Here is a 25,493-nt window from a genome sequence, read left to right on the forward strand (position 1 = left end):
CGAGTCCCACGTCGGGCTCCCTGCATGGAGCCTGCTTCTTCCTGTGTCTCTGCTTCTCCTTCTGTGTCTCTCATGAATAAATAAAACCTTAAAAAAAGGAGGAGGAGAAAAAAACACCTTGCGTAACTTGAAACTTTCCAATTGCCCCGCGAAGCTTAGGGGTGGGATCTGGCCTCTGCCTTTCTGATTGCCTGCTACCCCTACCCGCCACCCCCACAGTTCTGAGTCCTCCCTCTCACGCAGTTTCCTCTGCCTGGAGAAGCTTGATCCACACTCCTCCCTATGGCAATTCCCTACTAGTTCTTCAGTGCTCCGCTCAAATGTGTCAAATGCCGTCTCCCTGACCTCCTTGCCCTTCTCTACTGTCCTCACCCTGTCTGTCCTTCCACTAAAGCGCTCAGCCGTGACAGCACCGCTAGTGTGTGTGCACATGAGTGCCTCCTTCCAGAAGGCAGGCCTCTTGCAGACAGGGTGGTGCACTTCTGCGTGCCTGGTCCCACATTTCCATCCATGTTAGTTGCAAGAAGTGGGTCCCCACTGTCATGGTTTGCTCACAAGCAAAATGAAGGATCCAGACAGGATCTCGTAAGTCCTTTGGACTCTAGAATTCTGATTTGCAGCTAGAGGACATATTTTAAGCAAGCTGTCACCAAAAGCTAATTTTAAGCCAGAAACACCTGGGGAATTTTTTTTTTTTTTTTTTTTTTTTTTTTTTTTTTAGATTTTATTTATTTGTGAGAGACAGAGATAGAGCAGGGGGAGATGCAGAGGGAGAGGGAGAAGCTGACTCCCCACTGAGCACTGAGCAGGGAGCCTGATGTGGAGATTGATCCCAGGACCCTGAAATCATGACCTGAGCCAAAGGCAGATGCTTAACTGACTGAGCCACCCAGGCACCCCAGGGTAGGTTGCTTCCTGTCCACAGGTGTCTTTCACCACAGGGTTCACCACCCACTCTCACCCTGGGAAAGGGAACAAGGGTCATCCCCTCCCTCCTTAATGGATGGCCCATGAGTGGGCACAGGCCTCTAAGGAAACCTTGCAATTGCTTCTCCTCCAGAGTAGGTCTGTGTCCCAGGCTTAGGAGATACTGTGTCCCACAGCAGTGTCGTGCTCACTAGAGTGATAACCATCTGCCAGTCCTTGTGGTGAACAGGAGGGGCTTATCCACCAGAGGTCCCGTCTAGAGCTGCATTAAGGGCGAGAGGCAGCTGAGCCCTTGTCTGCAGTGCTCATCTTTGAGAGGCTCTACAACATGACTGGGATGAATCGGACATATGGTGCCAGGTGAGCCCTACACACATACACACTCCTTTGTGTCACGGAACTACCAAAGTCCTCCTTCCACTAAAGTCAAATGGGCACTTGCAGGGAAAGGTGGAACTTGGCAGGCGTGGATATTCTCTGCTGAGTTTTTGAGACAACACTGCAAGTTTCCCTCTGTGACTCAGATTCTGAAACCAAATAACACACACTATAGGCTCCCTCACCAGGAAGGGTTTATTTTATTATTTAAACTAGATCTAAGCCCACATGTAACTTGCAGTAAGTTGTTCAGGTCAGAAAACTTTAACTCCAAAACAAACCTAGGCATAGAAAGAGCTCTGGCCTACCGAGCACGATGGTGGGTGTGCTACCCACAGGCCAAGCACGTCCCTCACCCTCACACCTCCCGGAAGTTGTGGAAGCCCACGCTCAGGCTCTGGATTCAGACTAAAGTTTTGCTGCAGTGGGATCACAGGGAAGTTTATCTGTTTCTCGTCTGTAAAGTGGGGATAAAAACAGGCTTCTCCTTAGGCCTGTGGAAGTTAAATGACTTGCTGTAAATGGTGGGCAGGGTGGACAAGTGCTGGGTGAAGGACTGTGGGGAGCACTAACACATCACCTTCACTACAGTACAAGGGAGGTGTCCTGGTAAGATGGGGACCCTCATCTTTACAGAAGATAACAAGTCAACTTCTTACACAGCTGAGACCTTACGGATCCGTTTCTCCACTGGCTGCTCCGGCCCCAAGGCCACTCTCAGCCCAAGCGATCTGGAAGCTAGTTGGCATCTTCACCACAAAGCCACTCCCTGCCTATGAGGTCCTGCTGTGCAAGACACACACATGTGATCCAAACTCTGGCTGAAACCCCTACAAACCTACACAACTTGAGCCTCCTGAGCTGGAGAGCTGGTGGGCAGAGCAGCCGGAGGCAGAGAGCTGGCGACTCATGCAATGCCCACCCGGGACAGGCGCCCTGAAGCCCAGGCTCCTGGTGTCAGTTCTGTGGCTCTGCCTCCTGATGAAGGGCACCAGGCACCTCTTAACCCACTTTGCTCAGTGAGGCTTCAGTCTGGGGACTGGAATCTCTAATTAGAATTTCCACATTCAGCAGGGGGCATCTTTATTTGTGGCAATAAAATGGGGCCAGAGCATCACCTCCCAAGCCCGATAGCTGTACCTCTGACAAACATTCCCGATGGTAGCGGGAATCCTTGATGGTGACAAATCACAGACTGCACGAAATGACAAAAGTTACGTTTAATTTACAATGTAATAAAGGTTACAGGTAAAAAGCTACACATAAAGCGTGAAAAGGCCTATTACACAAATGTACAAATCTCTGTACAAAGCTCATATCACTGTTTGCTACCTTCGTCTCCTACGTTTGTTAGCTGGGCCGAGTCCTGGAGCTCTGGGTTAGGAGAGCTCTCAGTAGAGGAGGGGAGAGCCTCTGAACCAACACTTAAAAATGTCCTCTTAAAGACATCAGTTACTTGCAAAGTAAAATCTTTTCCTTTTTAATTGGAATTGTTGCTCTAACTGGTCATATCCTTAAAAAATTGCCTTCACAACACACTTGAAAAGGAAAGCAACACCTTAGAGGACAGTACTCTGGGATCAAACAAGAAACTTCGGCAAGTAGAGCACTCAGGTATGACAAGAGAAACAGGTGAAGTGCCAACAATACTCAAGTTTCAAACTACCCACCCATGTCTATGGGCGCTGGTCACAGATGAAGGAAAATCAAAATGTTCTCATTCCAACAGAAAGGACAAAAGAGAAAAAAGCCTAACTATTGGACCTCAAAACCAGTGACTTAGGCAAACATAGAGTCGAAACCTTAGTTTAACTAAAGAATTCTAAACCCTCTTCTGACCGACCTGGGATCCATGGCAACCCCTTCGCTATCTGGGACTTACAGGGACAATAAACAGAAATCAGGCTGCTGGACCCACAGGCTGGTTGATGCTGCTGCCACCGCCACGGCTCTAGATCCCACCCTGAGGGCCTGGAGTTTCCCCCCACGGTACGGGACTTTAAATCAAAATGACCCTAGAACGAGGGAGAAAAGAAAAGGAGGTAATGGAAGGACTGGGAAAGAGCCAGGGCAGCCTACCTAGCAGGAAATAGGAAATACTGCTCTATACTCAAAGTGTTCTGAAGACAGGTCTTTATGGGATATTTCAACCCCACCCCCAGCTTTAATAGTACATGGTTAGGGCCCCAGGAGACATTCTGAAAGACGAGACCGCACACATGGAAAGTTTTTCTCCCTAGTTCATTAGCTCCCCCCTCACCCTTCCACCCAATTCCCACCCAATCCCACCCTTCTCCATGACCAAAAATATCAAATCAGTAAGGAAGGTGTGGGCTTCTTGCCCGGCCAAGCCTCTTTTGCATATTTTTTCTTCTTGGGTTCGTTGACGGCTTCAGGGTTATAGACTGCAGGGTTTGGTGCAGGGTTCATGTTCACTGCTGACGGCACGACGGGAGTCAAGTCCACGTCAGGGGCGAGGTTCGGGTATGGCATGGGCAAGCCACCGATGAGTGCTGTCCCGTGGATACCATGCGGCTGGGAGCCGGCTTCGCTGTGTGTGGGGGGCAGGCCCCCATAGAGTCCTCCACTGAATGCAAAGTTCTGCATGCGCCTGCTCCCCGATTCCTCCAGGCCCAGGGAGCCAGGGCCTTCCACCCGCTTCTTCTGTGGTTCAGAAGGAACAAAGGAGGCAAGAGGTGAGGCACAAGAGGGTGTTAGTTAGCCTTCTTTAAGCCATCCCTAGAAACTTGGGAGAAGGCCCCAATCCCTTGGCTTGCTCTTCCCAGGACAACTTATTTCACTATCCTGAAATCTCAGGGTCTGAAGAGATGGGACAGTTGTTGTCTAACATGGTGGCCCCCAAACACTGCTCCCCACAAAGGGCTCACCATCCTGAGAAAAGTGAAGACAATGTATAAGCTTTTCATAAAACTTGTCCAGTTTAGGGATCCCTGGGTGGCGCAGCGGTTTGGCGCCTGCCTTTGGCCCAGGGTGTGATCCTGGAGACCCGGGATCGAATCCCACATCAGGCTCCCGGTGCATGGAGCCTGCCTCTCCCTCTGCCTGTGTCTCTGCCTCTCTCTCTCTCTCTCTCTGTGTGTGTGACTATCATAAATAAAAAAAAAAAAAAAAAAAAAAAAACTTGTCCAGTTTAAGTGATTGCTCTTTATCTCAAAGTCATAGCCTCCCTCTCCTTTTGACATTAAAACACCCTTTTAGGAAGCAGAGGTGATAATAGGTGATAGTTAAGTACTTAAATAAAAAGTATCTTGTTGACTGCCTGATTTTTAAACATTAATCTGAAACAAAAACAAATCTGCAGTGATGGGAAGTAGTTTACTGGGTGCCGGGGGCTGACAGCAAGAGAACATAAGGGAACTTTCTGGAGTGATGTAAATCTATATATGAAGTATAGTGGTGGTTACCCACATGTATATATTTGTCAAAACTTAAACTACAAACTTAAAATGTATGCATTTTATTGTATATAAATTATATCATAATAAAATTGACAAACAAGTAAAAATATCTGCTGCTTTTATACTTTTTTAAAAAAGTAATCTCTACACCCAAAGTAGGGCTCAAACTCACGACCCTGAGATCAGGAGTCCCATGCTCTACTGACCAAGCCAGCCAGGTGCCTGCCCCGTTGCTGGTTTTATACTTTTTTGGGTTGGTGGAGAGAGGGGTCAAGGGAGAGAAGAAATCATAGGCAAGCTCCCGACTAGGGGCTCAATCCCACAACCCTGAGATCATGACCTGAGCTGAAATCAAGAGTCAGACACTTAACTGAACGAGCCACCCAGGAGGCCCTGGTTTTATACTTTAATGACAACAGAACATTTCAAAGGAAGAAGCAAAAAGAGAAAAAGAGCTCTAGGAGAAATGTCACATGAATGCTATGAAGATGGAAAAACATTCCATCTGTACTTTTTCACACTGCCTTATGAATGTTCACGCAAGATCCCCCTCCACCCTCTACCCCTTTTGGATTAAAAAAGACTAACCAAAAATTTGACATAGTTAATCAATCTAGTTTGATACAATCCATAAAGATTTTTTTTTTTTTTTAAGTAGGCTCTAGGGACGCTTGGGTGGCTCAGTGGTTGAGCGTCTGCCTTTGGCCCAGGGCATGATCCCGGAGTCCTGGGATCGAGTCCCACATAGGGCTCTCTACATGGAACCTACTTCTCCCTCTACCTGTGTCTCTGCCTCTCTCTGTCTCTCATGAATGGATAAATAAAATCTTTAAAAAAAAAAATAAATAAATAATTTTAAAACAAACAAACTAGGCTCTACCCCCAGCATGAAGCCCAATGCAGGGCTTGAACTCACAACCCTGAGATCAAGACCTAAGCCAAGATCAACAGTTGCACACTTAACTGACTGAGACACCCAGATGCCCCTGAAGTTTTTTTGTTTTTTGTTTTAATAAACCTTTCTATAGTACATCTGACTAGCATCTTCCAATCACTTCCTGAATATCTCTAATTCCCAAGGATCTCACTACTTCAATGGGCCATCTGCCCCCTTTGGACAGTCTACATTGTCAAATAATTCTTCCACATGTTGAGCAATCAGACCATCTCTGTAACTTCCACCTCTTGGTTCTTCAACACACCTGATCTTTCAGCCTAATCCAGATCTGGGCTGCCTTTCCTATCTGTGTCATTCCCAATCACAACACAAAGGCATGGCCAAAGCTGGAGGTGCTGTGCAGAAATGCAACAATGCCTCTTCCTCGCCTAATAGCTTACTTGGAGTCAAAAGGGAAGGCTAAAAAAAAAGTGGGCCTCTCTGCACCCTGCTGGGAGGTAAGCTGAGACTCCCAGCACACCATAATTTACACGCAGCATAAAGCTGGCCCGTCACCTGCAGTCTTTCTATGGCATTCCAGATCCCTTAGATTCAGGTGGAATGAAAGTATTTCCACATGATGAAAAATAGGAGAAGAGCAAAGAATGTGTGTTGTTGTTTCTTAAGATTTTATTTATTTGACAGAAAGAGAGAGAGAGAGAGCACACACCCATGTACATACAAGCAGGGGAAGCAGCAGGCAGAGGGAGAAGCAGACTCCCCATTAAGCAGAGAGCCCAATACAGGGCTCAATCTCAGGACCCTGGGATCATGACCTGAGCTGAAGATAAATGCTTAACCAACTGAGCCACCCAGATGCCCTATAGAGAACGTGCTTAAAACTAACATTTACCTACACGTGTAATAGAGTGGGTTTTTAAACTAGACTGTATGGCATTTCAAATCCTGTTACAATGTGCTTCCTACCTTGACGGGGACCACAGCAGTCTGCACCATGTTCCGGAAGCGACCGACTGAGGGATCCACATCCTCTGCAGAAGACACAAGAGCTGGGTTAGTTTGATACTCTGCTGGGAAGATTAAGGCAATAGGGCCCACTGCAAACAAAGTAATCACAACTCATATTAAAACAGTAAAATACAGCTAACACTTCAAGTGCTTACTGAGTGCTGGCACTGCATTAAATCCTCACAACTCCACAAGATGAGGACGACTAGAGTCAATATCTAACATCTAACACACATGCTCAGGCATAGAGGAGTGAAGTGCCTGGTCCAGTCACCATGCAAGGTTCAGCATGACTCCCCAGCAGACTCCCCAGTATGATTACTGGACAGACCAGGATTTGAGTCAAAGCAGTCAGAAACAGGCCTGGGCTCTGGAACACTGCAGTGTACTGCCTTCCCAAGTTCTTTCCTATTCCATATATGTCCCTCTCTGAAGGAAGAAACCAAAGAGCAGATTTCATCAATCCCATGTTAGTGATAAAACAATGACATGTGACACATGAGGAGTAGTCACATACCATGCACCTTGACGATGCCCACTGCTCATTACCAAATGACAGAAATTGAGATTCAGACCCAGGGCTTCCAAGTTAACTGGCCTTCCGACCTGAACAACTGTATACAATCAAGACAGGGGATCTGAAGCCCCCTATCTGGGCAGAATGGGGAGCAGCTCCCTTTTTTTTTTTTTTTTTAAAGATTATTTATTTATTTATTGATAGAGACACACACGGGGGAGGGGGGGGGCGGGCAGAGACACAGGCAGATGGAGAAGCAGGCACCATGCAGAGAGCCTGACGTGGGACTAGATCCAGGGCCTCCAGGATCACGCCCTAGGCTGCAAGGTGGCGCTAAACCGCTGCGCCACCGGGGCTGCCCGGGGAGCAGCTCCTTTTCACAAGTTACACACACGTTATTGTGTCCTACAAAGTTTCTAGCCTCATTCACTGCAGGAAGAAAGTGCTAAGACCAAGTAAGGGACATGCTTGTAACTCTCTCATGCCTCATTTATTGCACATCAAGCACAGGAATAAAGAGCAAGATACTGTCCTGCCTTTAAGGAGTTTACAGTTGAAAAGCTGGGCAGGCTACAGTACAATGAAGGGGGCAAAAGTGTTCCTGGAGTACAGAGGGGACAACTGGGCTGGATAACCTAGGATGACCAGGACCTTTCTCGATGAAGGCTGAAATCGTGGAAACGGGCAGGTAAAATTACTATCATTAATTTAAAAACTATGGGATCCCTGGGTGGCGCAGCGGTTTAGCGCCTGCCTTTGGCCCAGGGCGCGATCCTGGAGACCCGGGATCGAATCCCACATTGGGCTCCCGGTGCATGGAGCCTGCTTCTCCCTCTGCCTATGTCTCTGCCTCTCTCTCTCTCTCTCCCTCTGTATAACTATCATAAATAAATAAAAATTAAAAAAAAATAAAATAAAATTCCTTTAAAAAAAAAAAAAAAACTACTCCAAGCCCCCTTTGTCTTAATATAGTGATGGAAAGGAGCAGTTTCCCTTATAGGGGCTGTAGATCTTATTTTAAATGCAGAAAGGGTGTCTGCTATTCAAAGAAACACTCCTACGAATCCCTTTGGAAAACAAAGATTCATTATTTGAATAATTAATCCCTGGCTTATTTAATAAGTCTGGTTTTTCACATATTAGGATGCCTCCAAAGAATATACCCTGGCATTACATTCACAACAAATCTTTGTTCAGTGAATGAACAAATGAATGACTTTTATATGAAGAAAGAAGAAAAGATCCAGGCTCATCAGGAAAGAGATGAGGTTTCTATAAAAGGCATCCTTACCTTTTTTCTCATCCCCATAGGAGCCCTGTTCCAATCATCCCTTCAGCAAGGAAAGCTAAATGAAGCACAATAGCAACCGGAGCCCAAGAGGAGTGGCTAATGGAGTATGCACTCCACATGTTCAACAGGCCTCTGGAGAGGTGGGGCTAACTCTCTGAGGGCTCCTTGTCCTGTGCCGTGCTGGCTGAATGGTGCTCAGGCTTCTCACCTTCTCCTCATGTTTAGTCATTCCACTCCAAGAAAGAGGATACACCCATTTCATGAGATGTCTGCCCCTAAAGATCTACTGACAAATTCCCTGCTAAGTCTACTTCTGGTATAGGAAAAGGTTGTGTGGATAAAACACAAAAGTGGTAATTGAGGACAATGGGGATAATGGCTAACATTTGCCAAGGGCTTACAGATTGCCGAGCACTGATCTAAAGTATTTGTACATTTGTACATATATTAATCGTTTAGCCTCACCAATCCTGTGAGGCCAATATCTGTTCAGTTACTTGGTCAAGGTCACAGAGCTACTAAGTGGAAAGGTCCATTTCACACTCAGGTCCTCTTAACGGCTATGTTAGGCTCTGTCTGAATACACATTCTGCTCCAGGGCAATATTTTTTTCTTTTTTTTAATTTTTAAAAAAGATAGATGATTATTTATTTACTTACTTATTTATATTTATTTATTTTTATTTGAAGGGAGGAGACAGTGTAACCACAGTGATGGCAGGGACAGAGGGGGAGAAATGCCAGCAGACTCCACACTCAGTACAGAGCCCAACAAGGGGCTTGATCCCACGATCCTGAGAACATAACCTGAGCCCAAACCAAGAGTAGGATGCTTAACTGACTGAACCATCCAGGTTCCCTCAGGGCAATAATTCTCAAAGAGAAAAACAGAGCAAATCAGACTCTGAGTTCTGAAACATATTTAAGATTGACCAGTCCAGTGATTCCCAAATTGCTGGCTATTCATCAGTACAAATAAGAGCTTGTTTAAAACTATAAATTTTTAGGTCCAACCCCTAGGAATTCTTATTCAATAGGTTCTGGGGCCCAGGAATAAATTTCCCCAATAGGTCACTCAGCCCCTGCCTGAACACTTCCGTTGGGCATTCACTGCCTGGAGAGTAATCCTCTCTATCCACACACCAAACGAGCGAATGCCTTGATCTTTCATAGGACTCTTTTTAAATTCTTCTAAATATATGAAGGATTTGTTGTTGCCTTTTTTTTTTTTTTTAAAGGTTTATTTATTTATTTATTCAGAGAGAGTGAGAGAGAGGCAGAGACAGGCAGAGGGAGAGGCAGGCTCCGTGCAGGAAGCCCGACATGGGACTTGATCCTGGGTCTCCAGGATCACACCCCGGGCTGCAGGCGGCGCCAAACTGCTGTGCCACTGGGGCTGCCCTTGTTGCTTTTTATGCTGAGCTAAATACTTCTACTCACTGGCTCTGGCTTTGTTTATTCCTTTTCCTCTAAGGTCAGTCCTGCAAATATCCAAACTACAGTGGCTGTGCCTCCTCAAGCATGGCTCCCCTACATTCTCAGCATTTGGGGGATGGTTTTCCATAGCTGTGAGTCTCCTCCTCCCTCAGGACTACATAACACATTTGGTAGTTGAGGCCGCACTTGCATTTGGTAACCCGTTTGGGTGAAGTCTGCCCAGAACATAGGTGAGTGGGGTTACTGTCTATTAATGCAACTTTACTCTTCTATTAATGCAACTTAAGCTGCACTTGATTAGTTTCCACATCCCCCTGATGACTCAGTCAATTAACTAAACTCCCTAGATCATTTTTTCCCCATGAGCTATCACTGGAATGGATCTTCTGCATTTAAATAATTGATATTTTGAACCTAAGTGCAAGACCTGAAAGTTATTCTCATTGTATTTCATTTGGGAAGTAAAACAACTTGTTAGTTTGGGATCCTTGTTTCCATCCAATGAGACTGACTTCAAACAAGGTTTTCGGAATCTCAATTCTATCCTTATCATACAAACGATACCTCCTGGCTCGATGTCATCTACCTACCAGAGAACTTGACATACTATGTGAGCCCAATAAATGGATGTTGAATGATGGAACAAACTGGTGAACTTGATGACCTTTCCATAAGCAGATGCTCTCTCAGCTTGCTGACATTTCCATACAAACTATGCATTAAATCCTTATAGAGAGGCAAGTCTTCAGTGCGGTTGATGGTGATAGGTTTTCCAATCTTAGAGTTACCAATCATACTCAGAACTCCACAGACAGTAAGACAACAAACAACTCTACTTCAACCTCCACTATGATATAGACTTGCAGGATCAGCAGGTGGGAATTACAGCCTCGCACTGTCTGCTGAATTACACGGGTCCTTCCTTTGGGTACTTCTTTCAAAAGGCAACTGGATAATGCTTGAGTGTTTGAGGGTACTCCATCAACGACCTGTAAGAATCCTCTCTCCTTTATATAGCACTAGTTATCCTACACCTTGTTGAGAAACATTACAACTAACCTACACATTGTGCACACTACTCTCTGAGATCACAACCTTTTCATTGGAAGAAACTAGGAAGACACCTCACCTGGGTTGATGATCTCATCATCCTCACTGAAAGTCACCCGCGAGTTCTTCCTCTTCCTCTTTGGTCTCTGAATGTCGAGATTCCCCTCCTCAATGGTCAGGGTGGAAATCCGCTTGTTGTGGGCAGTGTTGAACTCTGTCAGGTTCTGGGCCAGGGTTCACACAGACAGACAGGAGTCAGTACACAGGAAATCTGAAGGATACTATTAACAAGCCTCTTTTGACAGACTATGGAACATCCTCACTGACTAGGGGGCAGTGATGGTCACAAAGAGACAAAAAAGAACCTTGGATTGAGAACAGATTGTCTGTGCAAATATCTTTGAGTTGAGGTTCTGTGTCTTGGGGGGAAAGAAAGACTATCATGTATTCATGCTGCAAATTAAAGAATGTGACCAGAATGAACTCCCTGAACTGCCTTCAAGTAATGAAACAGAGATGAGAGAGGGCAACTGACAGGTTCTTTCCGCAGCCCTCCCTACTAAAGCTCAGAAGTACAGGGTCAGTGCATTTAATATTTGGCACTAATAGTTTGTCACTCCCTGTCCCTGTATATGGCCCCATTTCTATTCATAACCACCTATCTATTTCAATGATTAACTTGGCCTCAGCACTGCTGCCTGCCTCTTCCCAAACCTCTGGACTTATTCCAATCTGCACTGCAGTCAGAGACATTCCAAATGTCTTGAGAATCAAGACCCAGGGAGGACCTAACAAACTGAACCTAAAAGACAGGGAAGCACAGAAGCAACCTGGAGGAGAAATGGGTAAGAGTGACTGTCAGCAAGGTGCCCTGCTATGAGGCTACTTCTTTTGAACAAAGTAACTTCTAAATTATAACGATTCTGCTGTACTTTTCTTCCCAAGAGCTGGGAAACTGCCTTGATGAACAACAGGTAAATGCATGAAGAAAGTTAAGGACATGCTGGCATTTGGTCCACCTGAATAGACCAATCACACCAGTGTAGCAACAGACATGTAAAGGACAACAGTTGCATCACAAACCACTGGGGCTGGCCTCTAGAAAAGGAAAACTTTAGCACTTTAAAATTACATCTTATAAAATTCATGGCCTTTGAGGGCAGCTAGGCCTCTAAGACCAAAAGCAGCCTAGTTCTATTCAGAAGATTCTTAGGTTATTTGAACCATATCAAAAAAACAAAAACAAAAACAACATAACTGAATGAAAGCTTCAGTTTCTCTAAGCCTGTGCTATCCAACCAAGCTTTCTGGGTGATGGAAATGTTCTATATCCTTGCCATTCAATATGGTAGTCACCTGCCACATGTAACTACTGAGTACCAGAAGTGTGGTTAGTAGCTACTGCATAGGACCGTGCAGCTCTAGAAATGTAACTCCCAGCCTTGGCTTCTAATATCCAGTGAGGATGCAGAGAAGACCATGAAGGTCTACTGTTAGGAACTCCTTGTGAGGTCTGGCTGGACACAGCCAAGTGTACACAGCAGAGCTGTTCCAGGTGTGTCACATCAGGCCACAATGTCCTGGCAAAATGGCAAAGCTCACTACTGGGCTCAAGAAAAACCTCCTGATTCTAAGTCACTGGTATTTCAAGCTACTCAGAACAGCTACATACTGCAAAAACCAGAGTCCCAAAAGACAAAATAATGCCATAGACGGACGTGGAATTACATCAAGCTCGGTCTCCTCCTCTGGAAGCCCCAGGAGGCCCTTGAGCTCATCATCCTCTCCACCCATCTTCTCATCTCCCTTCACAGCTGACGGCAGTGTCTGAGGCTTCTCACGTAGAGTGTAGGCCCTTGTGGATGCGCCAAACGAGACTGTGGAATCGATGGGAATTTGCTGAGGCTTGTGAGGTTCCAACCGAATGTGACCCAAGAAAGTGCCGTGTGCTGGGAATAATCAAATCAGAAATATAAGAGAGAAAACAGAAACAAAAACCAACCAGAGTTGTAGGAGGGTGAGTAGCTCCTCCCAGCACATTAGTTTTGTTTTTTTAAATGAAAATAGCACTGGGTCCACTTTGCATCTCTTGTCATTGGTCACAATGAAAAGGAAATTCTTCACTGAGTCTTAAATCTCTTCAGTGGATTTCTTACACATCTTCAGACATGTCCTTACCCCATATAACAAAGACCACTGCTTGCTCTCTGCTGCCAGACAGCTTTGGCTTCATTCTGGCTCCAGCAGAAATGGCTCCAACCCAGCAACAGCCATGCCCCACAAGGCAGAAGACAGACATTGCTGTGCTCTGACCTCTCCATCCCCAAGTATAAGGAATATAAGAACTTCTGGTCTGGTGGCAGTTATATTTGGGTTTTCTCCAGGACAATAAAGGATGTTGGCTAAAATAGGCCCAATATGAATGCCAAGGAAAGCCAATATCCTACTGGAGAGTGTGAATATTTTTCCATGTCTGCATTCTGCATGTTATAAAATGGAGAGAAAGATGAGATAAATTTGCAAGTAAGTACTTGTGAGACAAGGCGCCATTATATAAGCAGATTGGGTGTGTGTGTGTGTGTGTGTGTGTGTGTGTGTATTAGAGAGGGGATAAATAGCAGCACATGATCAGCCCAGGAGCAGGGGACTTTACACTTGTTTTTTTAATTTAAATTCAATTAGCCAACATATAGTACATCATTAGTTTCAGATGCAGAGTTCAATAATTCATCAGTTGTGTGTAACAACCAGTGCTCATCACATCACGTGCTTTCCTTAATGTCTGTCACTAGTTACCCCACCCCCTACCCCCCACCTCCTGAGCCTTTACATTTTACACTCTATTGATACATGGGCAGAATGAACAAACTTTAGAGCCCCATGCAGTTAAGTCTCAATTGCTTTTCTGGGATTATCTTTGGCAAAGTTGAAAATCTTAACTTGGAATATGCTCATGGAATAAAAATTGGTATTATTAGCAAGTCAAAGCAAAATGTAGCTGGAATAAAGAACCCATCATAAAAAAATTAAAAACTGAAATTTTAAAATTAAAATTTTAATTTCACTGAAAGCAAGTATTTTTTAATGTTCTGCACCACTAATTCTAATACTAATTCTAATGGAACCCTCCTTAGCTTCTGCTTTAACTGGACAGTTTTACTGCAGTCCTATAAACACCTGAATTCCCATAGCCCCTGGTTCCTGGGTATCTTTTTTGGGGTTCTCTGAATATACCTATTGCCTTTTCCAGGACATGACTCCCCAAAACCCTCTTCTCTTTCCAGTCATCAATTATTTCAGGAAAATAGGAGATACCTCAGAAAGAGAGAAGAGCTGATTTAAAAACCAAACATAAACTTCTTCCCTATAAACAATAAAACATGATTTCAAAACTGAAGAACCCAAAGAGCATTTTCACATTACCCCAAAGGGAATGTGTGAAAAAGGATAGGATGTGAGTTACTTACTACTGTTGAGATCTATTAGGAAAACTCTCTTCAGATGCTTGTGGTAGACCAAGGCAGCGTGGACCCGAGAGCAAGACTGGTGGTCAATGGTAAAGTCACACAAATCAGGGTTTCTCCCAAATAAGTAATACTTCTTCTCATCAATAATCAGTTTCTAAATAAATATTAAATTAAATATTACTTAAATCTTGTTTCAACAGGATTTAACAAAAATTCTTCTAATCTAGTAAGCAGAGAATCTTGAATAGATAAAATTTCTTACCAAGGTAAAAACAAAACTATTTCCCACTATTCTTCAAGATAAAGAGCTCAGAACAATTTACTAGCATTTTTGGGGGATGGATGGCAATTAATCTCCCCAAATGCAGTGGTTTAATGTCTTATGTTGGTATGAAAAGAACTTTTCTTAATTCTATTAGATGAATGTGGCCTGTGGGAGTGGCTATCTTCTATCCATTAGGAATTTAAGATTTCACTGGATCTTAATTTTAGGTCAACCAGGAAACAAGTACAAAGCATGTCCACAGGGCAGCCAGGGTGGCTCAGTGGTTTAGCGCTGCCTTCAGCCCAGGGCATGATCCTGGAGACCCGGGATCAAGTCCCACGTCAGGCTTCCTGCATGGAGCCTGCTTCTCCCTCTGCCTGTATCTCTGCCTCTCTCTCATGAATAAATAAAATCTTAAAAAAAAAAAAAAAAGCGTGTCTACAAAGTAATAAAACTGTTTAGAAAATTTACATTCAAATGAGTATTAACAATTGGCTAGGAAAGGAAAAGGGTATAAATACTTATGCATATTTTAATCATGCTGCCATAGCCCCAAAGTATTTTCGGAACCCTCTTTAGAAAGTGCAATTACATTAGATATCATTGTATGAGCACCTAAATCTAACTCCATTGGCTACAAAAAAAATATTATTCTAAGTTAACTCTACATGAGTATCTGCTGTGTCAAAACATAGAACTACTTCATGGGGCAAAGACTGTCTAGGTTTGGGGGAGAAACGTATTGGTGTTAACATGTATTGACAGACTATTTACTGCTAGGCATTTTAAGCATGAACTCATCTAATTTTCAAAACATCTCTGTGAAACAAGTATCACCTCTACTGTTAAAGACAAGAAACAGATTGAGAGAGATGAAGTCACTCATCCAAGATGGCTCTGCTGGTTAAGCAGCAGAGCTGGGATTTGAACTCAAGTGTTAATGACCTGCATGCAATGCCATTATTCTAAACAATGTGCAATGGGTCTAAAACAATTCTAAGAGAAGAGCTCTAAAATGTTTCTAGACACTGCTATGCCACTAAAAAGAACCCAAAACTATAGAATGCCCCAATATCATAGCAGAAAGGAGGATTTCACAGACCAGCAGACTATTAGTAAAAAAATTATATGGGGAGAAGAAGCTGATGTAACATTGTTAACTTTTTATTTTGCCAAATAAGGACATTAAAAAAAACTGTCACCAATTAGTATCATCATAATCATTTTATAGGGATCCCTGGGTGGCGCAGTGGCTTAGCGCCTGCCTTTGGCCCAGGGCGCAATCCTGGAGACCCGGGATCGAATCCCACGTCAGGCTCCCGGTGCATGGAGCCTGCTTCTCCCTCTGCCTGTGTCTCTGCCTCTCTCTATCTCTCTCTGTGTGACTATCATAAATAAATAAAAATTTAAAAAAAAAAATCATTTTATAAAAGAAAGGTCATTTCAACACCAGATAAGTAGGAAGAGTAAAGATAAAGGACATTCTTTGAGCTCATTTTAGCTTTATGGAACACTCACAATATTGTCCTTATTTTTCTTTTAATTAAAAAAAAAAATTCATTTACGTAATCTCTAGACCCAACATGGGGCTTGAACTCACAACCCCAAGATCCAGAGTTGCATGCTCCACCACCAAGCCAGCCAGGTGCCCCACTCTTATTTTTCTTTTAATCCTGGATCAGTAAAGCCTTTGCTGATTGGTTGTAGATTGGGCTGTTATAGATGAAGGATTCTAAATGAATTATTGCTAACACTTCTCCCAGTACTAGAAATCTACAACTTGAATATGTTATGTTTTTCCTTTACACACAATGTCTCCTTAAGCTCTAGTTCATATTTCACACTACACTCCTCCTAAAATCCCCAAAAGAAGAAAGCACAAAGCTGAGTAAAGAAATTCAAGTTAGGGCAGCCCGGGTGGCTCAGCGGTTTAGCACCGCCTTCGGCCCAGGGTGTGATCCTGGAGACCCGGGATCGAGTCCCACATCAGGCTCTCTGCATAGGGCCTGATTCTCCCTCTGCCTGTGTCTCTGCCTCTCTCTCTCTCTCTCGATGTCTCTCATGAATAAGTAAATAAAATCTTTTTAAAAATTTAGAGAAAAAAAAAAAAAGAAAGAAATAGTCAAGTTAGTATGGTACCAGGCTAGGACTCAAGAGGCTTAGATTTCATTCCTAGCTGTGTCACTGAACTCACAGTGGGCCACTATTCTCCTCTATGTTTTAGTGTTCCCCTTATGAATCCAGAAATATACCTCAAACTGATACTGTAACAACTGCTGAGCACTTAAGTGCCATACACTCTGCTAAGTTTCCTGCTGTCACTTCATCTCCACAACTACTCCGTGGGGTGGGTCCATACTTTTATTCTTATTTTTATGATGACGAAATTGAGGCAAATTCAATTTGACAAAGAAAGTAAGTAACATATTCAAGTTCACACAGCTAAACACAGTAGTTGCCCCCTTATCCATGGGGGATACATTGCAAGATCCCCAGTGGATGCCTGAAACCTCATATAATCTCAAACCCTACATATATTGGGTCTTTTCCTATACATACATATCTATGATAAAGTTTAATTTATCAATCAGACATAGTAAGAAATTAACAATAATAAAATAGAACAATTATAACAATATACTGTAGTAAAAGTTAAGGTGAATGTGGTATCTCTCTCAAAATATTTTATAGTACTGTACTCACCCTTCTTGTAATGATGTAAGATGATGAAATGCCTATGTGATGAGATGAGGTGAGGTGAATGAAACAGGCACTGTGACACAGCATGAGGCCACTACTGACCTTCTGACAACATGTCAGGAGGATCATCATCTGTGTCAGTACTTGAAACCATGGAAGCAAAACTGGATAAGGGGGGACACTATTGTATTTGTAAGCTGGATTAGAAACTCAGGTCTGTCTTACTTGAGTCCAAGCTCTTTTAAGCACTACATTATAGATTTTCTTCACTCTACCTACATAAAAAAAAATGCACCATAAGGCAAGGAACATTTTAAGAAATGAATAAGAACTATGGGTCACATTCTTAATTTTTCTGTTAACTATCACTTATCTAGTCTCTTTCAAGTTTAGCCTTAAGGCTCAATTGGTTCAAGCTAGCCTAGGTATGTGGGTCACCTTTGGGAAACTGTCCCACAGTGCCCATCTGCTGCTAGCAGAGCCTGTCCCAGGTCCGTACCACTATGGAGCACCAAGATTTAACAACAGCCTGACAGCTCATTCAACCATCCCCATGTCATCTCCAAATTAAGATTTGGGTTACAAATAAGACATTGATTTAGAACTGAGAGAGCCCTGAAATTTCAACATTTTGTTCTCTCCAGCTAGTGTCTACACAGGCTGAATCTCATGGCATTTCTCATTCATATTTATATGCACGCAGATTATGTCTGCAAAAACTTAGATTTGCTAACTACATTGCTCATAGGCTAGTCTCAAGGAAACAATGTATAACATCACCCACTCCTGGGTTCTACTATAATATTGACCAAATTTCTATAATTGTAAGGAGCCAAAGACATACCAGACATACCTCTCTTAAGTATTAAGAGAGGGAAAAGAGGAGAAAGGGCCTCTAAATTAAATATATATATATATACATTCATTACTAAAGACACCTCAATTACAAAAAGTTCAAATATATGAGGATAATAGTATGTTTTAGAATCAAGGAAATGAGGACGCCTGGGTAGCTCAGAGGTTGAGCACCTGCCTTTGGCTCAGGGCGTGATCCCAGGTCGGGGGATTGAGTCTCACATCGGGCTCCCTATAATAAGGAGCCTGCTTCTCCCTCTTCTATGTCTCTGCCTCTCTCTCTCTGTGTGTCTCTTACAAATAAATGAATAAAATCTTAAAAAAAAAAAAAAAAAAGAAGGAAATGTGTTAATTCTTCAACAATGTCAAGTGAATGAAATAATGCACTGGCCTTTAAAAGTCACTAACACCACAATTTCTTCACTAGGTATGGCTAATACCACTATCCAGTTGTGCCTCTGAGTTATAACTCAGAGTGTGTCTTTACACACTGGGCTTAAAAGACTCATGGCTTTTGTTTTAATATTGCACTTCTTAAACCCAGCTATCACAACACATCACAAGCCTTTGGCACAAGGCTAGGATATAGATAGCTCGGTTAGTATCAAGTGCTGCCTAAATCCTTAAAAATAAGCACATCTTATGTCTATTCCTCTCAGAAGCAATACAGTGATGTCTAAGGATTGTAACTTGACAACTGTATGGCAATTCAGCATACCTAAGAGCACTAAAAGAAAACATGATCAGTTAATGGAAACCAGTAATCAGAGGGGTGTCTGACAAATTAGAGTGCTTTGAAAATATAAATTATTTTACAAAGGAAGGTGATATTAGCATTAAGGCTATGCCTCATTGTCTGCTTCTTTCTATTGCAAATTAAAGATTTACTTAATCTAGTAACAAAATAAATCCCTATACATCTTCAAAGCTTCATGTTATTTAGCAACCATATTTTATAGAATAGTTTATAGTAAAAAAAGATTTTACAGACATTTTAGATAAATTATTTCCTTGAACAACCTGGATGTTTTAGAACCTTTAAGATAGAAGTACCCAGGACAAAAGGCCTCTTTAAAGAGACTGGCAAAGGGCATGATGAGTTAACAGAATTCCTCACAAATCCTACCTTAATACTTTGCAAAACATCTGGGTCTCCTTCAGGAGATCTCACAGATGGCTTAACCATGGAATATCTTGATTTTTGCTATACATGCTAAAGAAAAACAACTGCATTAAATAACAGGGCCTTGAACCTGAATTCTGAGTAAGTAAACATAAAACTGCTCTAAGACATGAAGACTCACAACTCCATGGTCATACTGGGTTTAATCTCCATTTCTTGGTAAGTAAATGGTACCATGAGGATTAAAAGAAATGTATACAACCTAATAGCTAATCAAAATACATGAAGTGCCATGTGATGTTCATTCTAAAAACTTGTATAAAAGCTGGAATTCTGCTAAACTTTTCCTGTTTAGTACTTATTTCAATCATAATCATGTAATTTTTGTGTGACTGTGTTTCCTACCGGATAATCTGAAGACAGAAACCATGTTTGATGTGTTAACTGCTGTAGTCCCTCTGCTGAGTACAATGACTGGCACACAGTAAGCATTCATTCAATAAGTGTTTTGAATGAATGAATCAGTTTCATCACCATGCCATTCTCTTTTTTGAGCAAGCATCTTAGCTTACTATACTTCTTTGAAGGGCTTGGGCCTGAATTGCATAAATGCAACTTAAAAGTGAAACACAATCTACATCATTCTTTCTTCTTCAGTTACCGCATATCTTGGAATTTCTATACAACTCCATATACTCAGAATTCACAAAGTCCAGTGTGATGGGGATCTATAAGCCTATGATCAATTAAAATCCTTCATCTGGAAGGTGAGAGAAGTCACAAAAAACTCAGTGTCTGTGGGAGATACCAGGTTTGAATGTGTTATATCACCATGTGCTTTTAATAGGAAAAAAAAATCAGGATGAACGAAAGTAGCATTGCTGGAAAACAAAGCACAGGAGAGGGGGTGGAAAAGTGAGTCATTGGCAAAAATGTTTAGTGTGATGAGAAAAAAAAGGAAGACATGTATTTCCATACCTCAATTAGCTTGTCTCCTTTGACTACATCCAGATGTAAACCAGGTGGGGGTTTACCTGCCCTGAAAAATAAGAGTGAGAAAAGTATTTTCAGCATAAGTTTGTAAATGCCATTTACAATCACTGTCCCATTCAACAATGCAGCTCTCCTACCAGCCTATAATTAGTTCATGTTCAAGCAGAAATGTCATCTACTTCACTGTTATTACAGCTCCTTTCTACATTTGACACTTCCCCAGTGATTCAATTGCTCTAAAACAGACTTTACTGGATCTGTATTTAGAGCAGCACCAAAGAAACCTATATTTTAACACTGAGTATCTACCTCAGAGAAAAAGCAGCACAGAGAGTCCAAGTACTATTGCTGGGGTAGTCTGGTTACTTAGAGTTTGAATCTGATTTACCAGGACCACTAATACCATATAAAGGTAGAATAAATCAGTTGATGTTTGGGGCTGATCAAGATTAGTCTTATCACAGAATAAACATAAGGTTCTATCCTGAGCTTTGAGACCAAATCAGAGGTGCATATTTAGGGGGCTAGGGCAATCCAAAAGCATGCCCATAAAACCAGGTACCAATAAATACAAGAGATATTTGTTACCCTTGAACAGGTCTTTCTACAACGGCATGTTTAAGGGGAACTGTTCTCTATATTTCTATAATACTATTCAAGGTATTGCATGATATGTCAAAGCACCAAACAGTGCCTGGTACATACCAGACTCTAAAGAAATGGTAGGTGATTCTCAAATAGTCCCTCCCAAATATAAGTTTACAGATCTGGTCTAACTTCTGAAATCAATGCAGCAAGGGACCAAAACGGACATACAATTTGTAGACTGAAGCAACTGGGTGAAAAAAAAAAACCAAAAAACAAAAACCAAAAAACGCAGAGGGACCCAGAAAACAGCCACACTCTCACTTGCTTCTGACCTTTGCTCCTTTTAAGTTTGAAGAAAGAACAATCTTGCCAGAGTCCCTACATTTGCCCCCCACCGCCCCGTGCACGCGCGCGCACAGACACGCGCGCGCACACACACACACAATACGCATCCTCATCCATCTAACTGAAGATGCAACATAATAATCTCACAATCCTGCCCCAACTCCTCTATGGCAGCTGCTGAAAGGGCAGTGCATTCGACAAAAGCCCATTTTGTCCTGAAAAGGGAAAGGAATGTTAAATGTTACATCCAAAATATGCTTTTCTGAACTCCTACTATGTGCCTGGCTTAGGCCTGGGAGCTGGGAACACAAAGATGCATCAGACAGCCCTTGCCCTTGAGGATCTCAATATAATGGGAAAGGGAAACGCATAATGCATAAACTGTGATGAGCTACAGCAGAAATAGCTCTAACTCGGACGGTCTCCTTGTAGGGCAATTCATATTTATTCACCTCATACTCCGCTCAAAGACTAAATTAAATCATCCCATCATTTCCGAGAGCTTGAAAGGGCTTGAAAGGGGTTCATCCCAACAATGACTGATGCCCACTTGTGTCCGGCTGCGAGGTGGGTCAGAGCCGTCCCTGCCCTCAGGGCGCTTCCAGTCTGCGGGAAACAAGTACCGCACGGGAGATGCAGCGACCACAGAGGGATGCGGGGCACTGAGCCTGGGCTGGGGCCGGGAAGCTGGCTCGGGCGCGCTCGGGACGGAGAGCAGCGGGGCAGGTACGGCGCTCCACAAGAGCACCAGGCACTCAGTCAGGAGTTGGGGTAAGTTCGCGGCCAAGGCCCCGAAGCGCCCCGGCAGCCGGCTGATCGCCCAAGGGACTGCCTAAGCGAGCACCTCAGAGCCCCCAAGTCCGGGTTTCCTCAGTTTCTGGGCCCGGGCTCCAGGCTCCCGGTTCCTCCACACGCCGCCCGGCCCGACGGACAGTTCTCCCTCAATCAGTTCCAGGGTCTCTGAACCGTTCGGGTTGCTGCGAGAAATGAGTAGCCCCGCCAGTCCGGGCCAAGCCAGGCCAGGCCAGGCCAGGCCACTCCAGCCCTGGCCGCCCCGCCACTCACCAGGTCGGACAGTCGAACAGCGGGAGGCTTGAGCCGGAGTTCGCGGCTGCCGCCATCTTGCGTCTCCCCCTCCCATTTGGCGGGCCCTAAGCACGCCGGGAAACTGGAAGACCCAGAGGGGAGAGGCGGCATCCCATCAGTCTGTGCGGACGCACTCGCGCGCGCGCGCACGTACACCTACGCACGCACGGGACGTGTCTGAGTGGTAGTGGAGGCTGGGGACTGATTTTTAAGTTCTTTTTTGGTATTTTGAGATCGCTGGCCTTCTCTGAAAGTCTTGGCAGGCTAGGGCTTTCCTTGGCCGGGAAGTGTCTAAGGAAAGGGGCTTGTAAGAAGGTGTATCAGTCTCCCTGCGTTCTCCAGACACGCTCCTGGGCTCTAAACTCTTGGGACCCTGCCCTTGCACCATCAGCGTTTCCACCCCAATCTGGAGAGAAGCTAGAGGGCAGAATTTAAGAGAATGGGGTGATCATTTCTCTTCTTCTGGACCTTCTCCGCAGAGCTGCATGCACGCTCTTCCCCTTTCTAATGCAAATCTGGGTCTGAGGATTTCTGTAGATTGTCTGGGAGGCCACTTTAGGGGATCATCTAGTTTGTTTATGAAAACTGGACAAACTGCAGCAAAGGGTGGATCCTATCAGAAGGAAGACGTCCAAATCTTAACTGTGCATGAATGAAATAGTTAAACTGTGGCCCCTTTGGATTTTAAAATTTTGGTCATAGTCATTAGAGAGTGCAAGGAAACGCTGGGATTCAGGCCTGCCCTAGGCCTACCGCTGTCTGAGAGAGACCAGTAGCAGGGGGTCTCGTTGTAATGGGTTTATTGAGTGCTGACTTATCTGGGCAAGTAGGTGTTTGTTTGCTTGCTTGTTTTTTTCAAGTAGGTGTTTTATATAGATCGTCTCATTTAATTCTCAAACACTGTTGAGATAGGTATAACGATTCCTGAGGGGAGGCTCAGAGAAATTGAGTTATCCAGTCTAACCCTAGAACAAGTGGTGAGTGGGATTCGAACCTAAATCTGTATGATGCCAAAGGCGATGCTTTTAAATCACCACTGTCTCTTATACTTAGATGTTGATAGTTAGATTTGTTATTAGCACACGACTGATTCCCAACACTTTCATTTTTGTAGAAAACATGAGAGGATCACCTGGCCTTTTTTAAAGACACCAATTGCAAAATTATTGTTCACCCAAAAACAGGCACTGCACCACAAGTTATCTTTATGATGGAGTTACTTTTGATTCCCTGCCACTGGTCCTTTGGATTTTTAAATCAAACATCAGCCTGATGTTTGCCCTTTTGACATCTCCAAGGCATCAAACTTTAACTGCAGCATTATGTTAACTTGGATTTTTAAATTCTTAGGCAGGCAGAAGACTTATCTCTTCCTCTGACCTTCAAAAGCACAGTAAACTTATCCAGCAAGGATGCTGATTGGATCACTTATCAAATGGCCTGTTAATACTCTCTTTTTCAGACATGATTCCAAAAACCAGGCTTATAAGAAAAATACACATTCTAAACTTAGTTTCAAGAAAACAGGCTATCAGTCGTCCTTTGAGCACAAGTACATGATTCTTGAGAAGGAATTATTCTCAAGTGTTTTGAGTGTACAGAAAATAATGAGGTATTTTTATCTACAGAGATTGTCCAGGACTTTTAGGTTCCATGCCCTTTTCAGGCATAAGGTGGTACTGAAGCCACTTCTAGGTAACAGTGACATGATAACATCTTATCAACTCTGCCTTTCAATTACTCAGTTTGTCTGTAGTCCATTATTTAATTCCTTCTAGTGCTGATTATACACCTAAGAAACCTAAAGCTATATTCTTACCCTTATAATTCTTCACTCCTTGGCCATGTTTCTTGTTTCCAGCACAGCTGACATTCACACTGGCTTCTGATGTAATGGCACCTTACATTTACCTAGGTCTTATAAAGCAAAATGCTCTTTGTTTGGGCGCCAATGATGTCAGTATAGATCAGCAAACTGAAGGGCAGCAGTCCCTGAAATGGAAAACCTGATGGGCCAGCTGCCTTGGGATTTTGGTATCTCAACTAAGATTAATTTCTTAGACTTTGAGACCTCTGTAGAAGAGAACCTAGAGATATTAGAAGCATATTGATGTCAGAAAACTTTCTTAAAACATCTTTTATTTATGAGTGATCAAATGGAGATGCTGAAAAAAATTGTGATTGTAAATGGATACTACAAACAAGAGGCTTCATTTAGCAGGGTGGTGAATGAAAAGTTCACAGGGTGCTGACCAAAGAAAAGATTGGGCAGAAATTGTCACTACTCCAGATTTTTAGAGAATGCTTCATGAAAGAGGAGGTGAGCAGGACAGTTCTATCAGTGATGCAAAAATGCAGTGTAGTATGTCTCAAGGTGTGGATTTAAAGTCTGAGTGCTTGAGATCAAATCCTGGTTCCATCATTCCTAAACTGTGTGGCCCTATGGGCAGATTACTTACTATGCCTCATTTTCCTGATCCATAAAAAGGAGGCAGGAACATATAAATTTTATATTTAACATAGTAAATTACTGGTAGTAAGGGCTCAAATATTTTCACAAATGACCATGCACATGTAGAGCATTTCCTCTAGCCTTTAAATTCTTGTATTAGACTACCATTCCTGGCTTCAGCTGCTTCAATTGTAAAGTGATGGGCTAGTCTAAATGAGTGTCTCATAGACATTAAAGATGTCATGGACCAGGGGGAAAAAAGTAATATAGTGGTGCCAACTTTTATTTTGTCAACTAAGGAGATTTAAAAATGAAGACTTCTGACATCACCACCTATTCATTTTTATAGTCTTGAAATGTCCTTTTTAAAAAGTTGGAAGGTCAAATTATCTCAGACTCAAGACAGTACTTTAAAAAGCCCACTACATTTTTCTCATTTCTTCATGGGCTGGTCAAAACTTAGTCCATAATCAGAATCCAACATTAAAAAAATCCTATCATTTCAAGTTTACCTCTTAAAAATTAAGTGCTACATTGTACTCAACCAAATTTCATTTTGCTTAAGTATTATTTTTTTTTAAAGATTTTATTTATTCATGAGAGAAACAGAGAGAGAGGCAGAGACATAGGCAGAGGGAGAGGGAGAAGCAGGCTCCACACAGGGAGCCTGATGTGGGATTTGATCCTGGGACTCC

The 25,493-nt window shown here is 43.1% G+C and overlaps 1 protein-coding gene and 1 non-coding gene across 4 annotated transcripts; both read right to left on the bottom strand.

Annotated features, from left to right (window-relative positions):
• Positions 1–2,507: 2,507 nt before the first annotated feature.
• PPP1R8 (protein phosphatase 1 regulatory subunit 8) lies at positions 2,508–24,230 on the bottom strand. 3 transcript variants are annotated; one of them, XM_038531391.1, is made up of 8 exons: positions 24,166–24,230; positions 20,313–20,373; positions 17,360–17,631; positions 14,392–14,545; positions 12,653–12,873; positions 11,004–11,148; positions 6,589–6,653; positions 2,508–3,969 (listed from the first exon to the last, which is right to left on the bottom strand). In XM_038531391.1, exons 3-8 carry the CDS (start codon positions 17,486–17,488, stop codon positions 3,616–3,618), a joined length of 1,068 nt encoding a protein of 355 aa, XP_038387319.1. In that variant the 5' UTR covers positions 17,489–17,631; positions 20,313–20,373; positions 24,166–24,230; the 3' UTR covers positions 2,508–3,615. The 3 variants fall into 3 exon arrangements, with proteins under 3 accessions (XP_038387319.1, XP_038387321.1, XP_038387320.1); XM_038531393.1 differs by lacking the exons at positions 17,360–17,631; positions 24,166–24,230 and adding an exon at positions 22,326–22,473 and having other exon boundaries at positions 14,392–14,467; XM_038531392.1 differs by lacking the exons at positions 17,360–17,631; positions 24,166–24,230 and adding an exon at positions 22,326–22,470.
• Positions 18,660–18,825, bottom strand: LOC119870569. Its single transcript, XR_005356236.1, has one exon.
• Positions 24,231–25,493: the final 1,263 nt, after the last annotated feature.

This window comes from Canis lupus, chromosome 2, assembly GCF_011100685.1.
Source record: "Canis lupus familiaris isolate Mischka breed German Shepherd chromosome 2, alternate assembly UU_Cfam_GSD_1.0, whole genome shotgun sequence".
NCBI classification, from domain to species: domain Eukaryota; kingdom Metazoa; phylum Chordata; class Mammalia; order Carnivora; family Canidae; genus Canis; species Canis lupus.

Bases quoted from the DNA above. Each gene is read 5' to 3' on its own strand.
- PPP1R8 (XM_038531391.1), bottom strand. From the start codon at position 17,488: ATGATGATCCTCCTGACATGTTGTCAGAAGGTCAGTAGTGGCCTCATG. The intron at 12,874-14,391 runs GTAAGTAACTCA...GATTATTCCCAG, and splicing joins CCTAATAGATCTCAACAGTA to CACACGGCACTTTCTTGGGT. The intron at 6,654-11,003 runs GTGAGGTGTCTT...TGTCTTCTGCAG, and splicing joins TGATGAGATCATCAACCCAG to AGGATGTGGATCCCTCAGTC.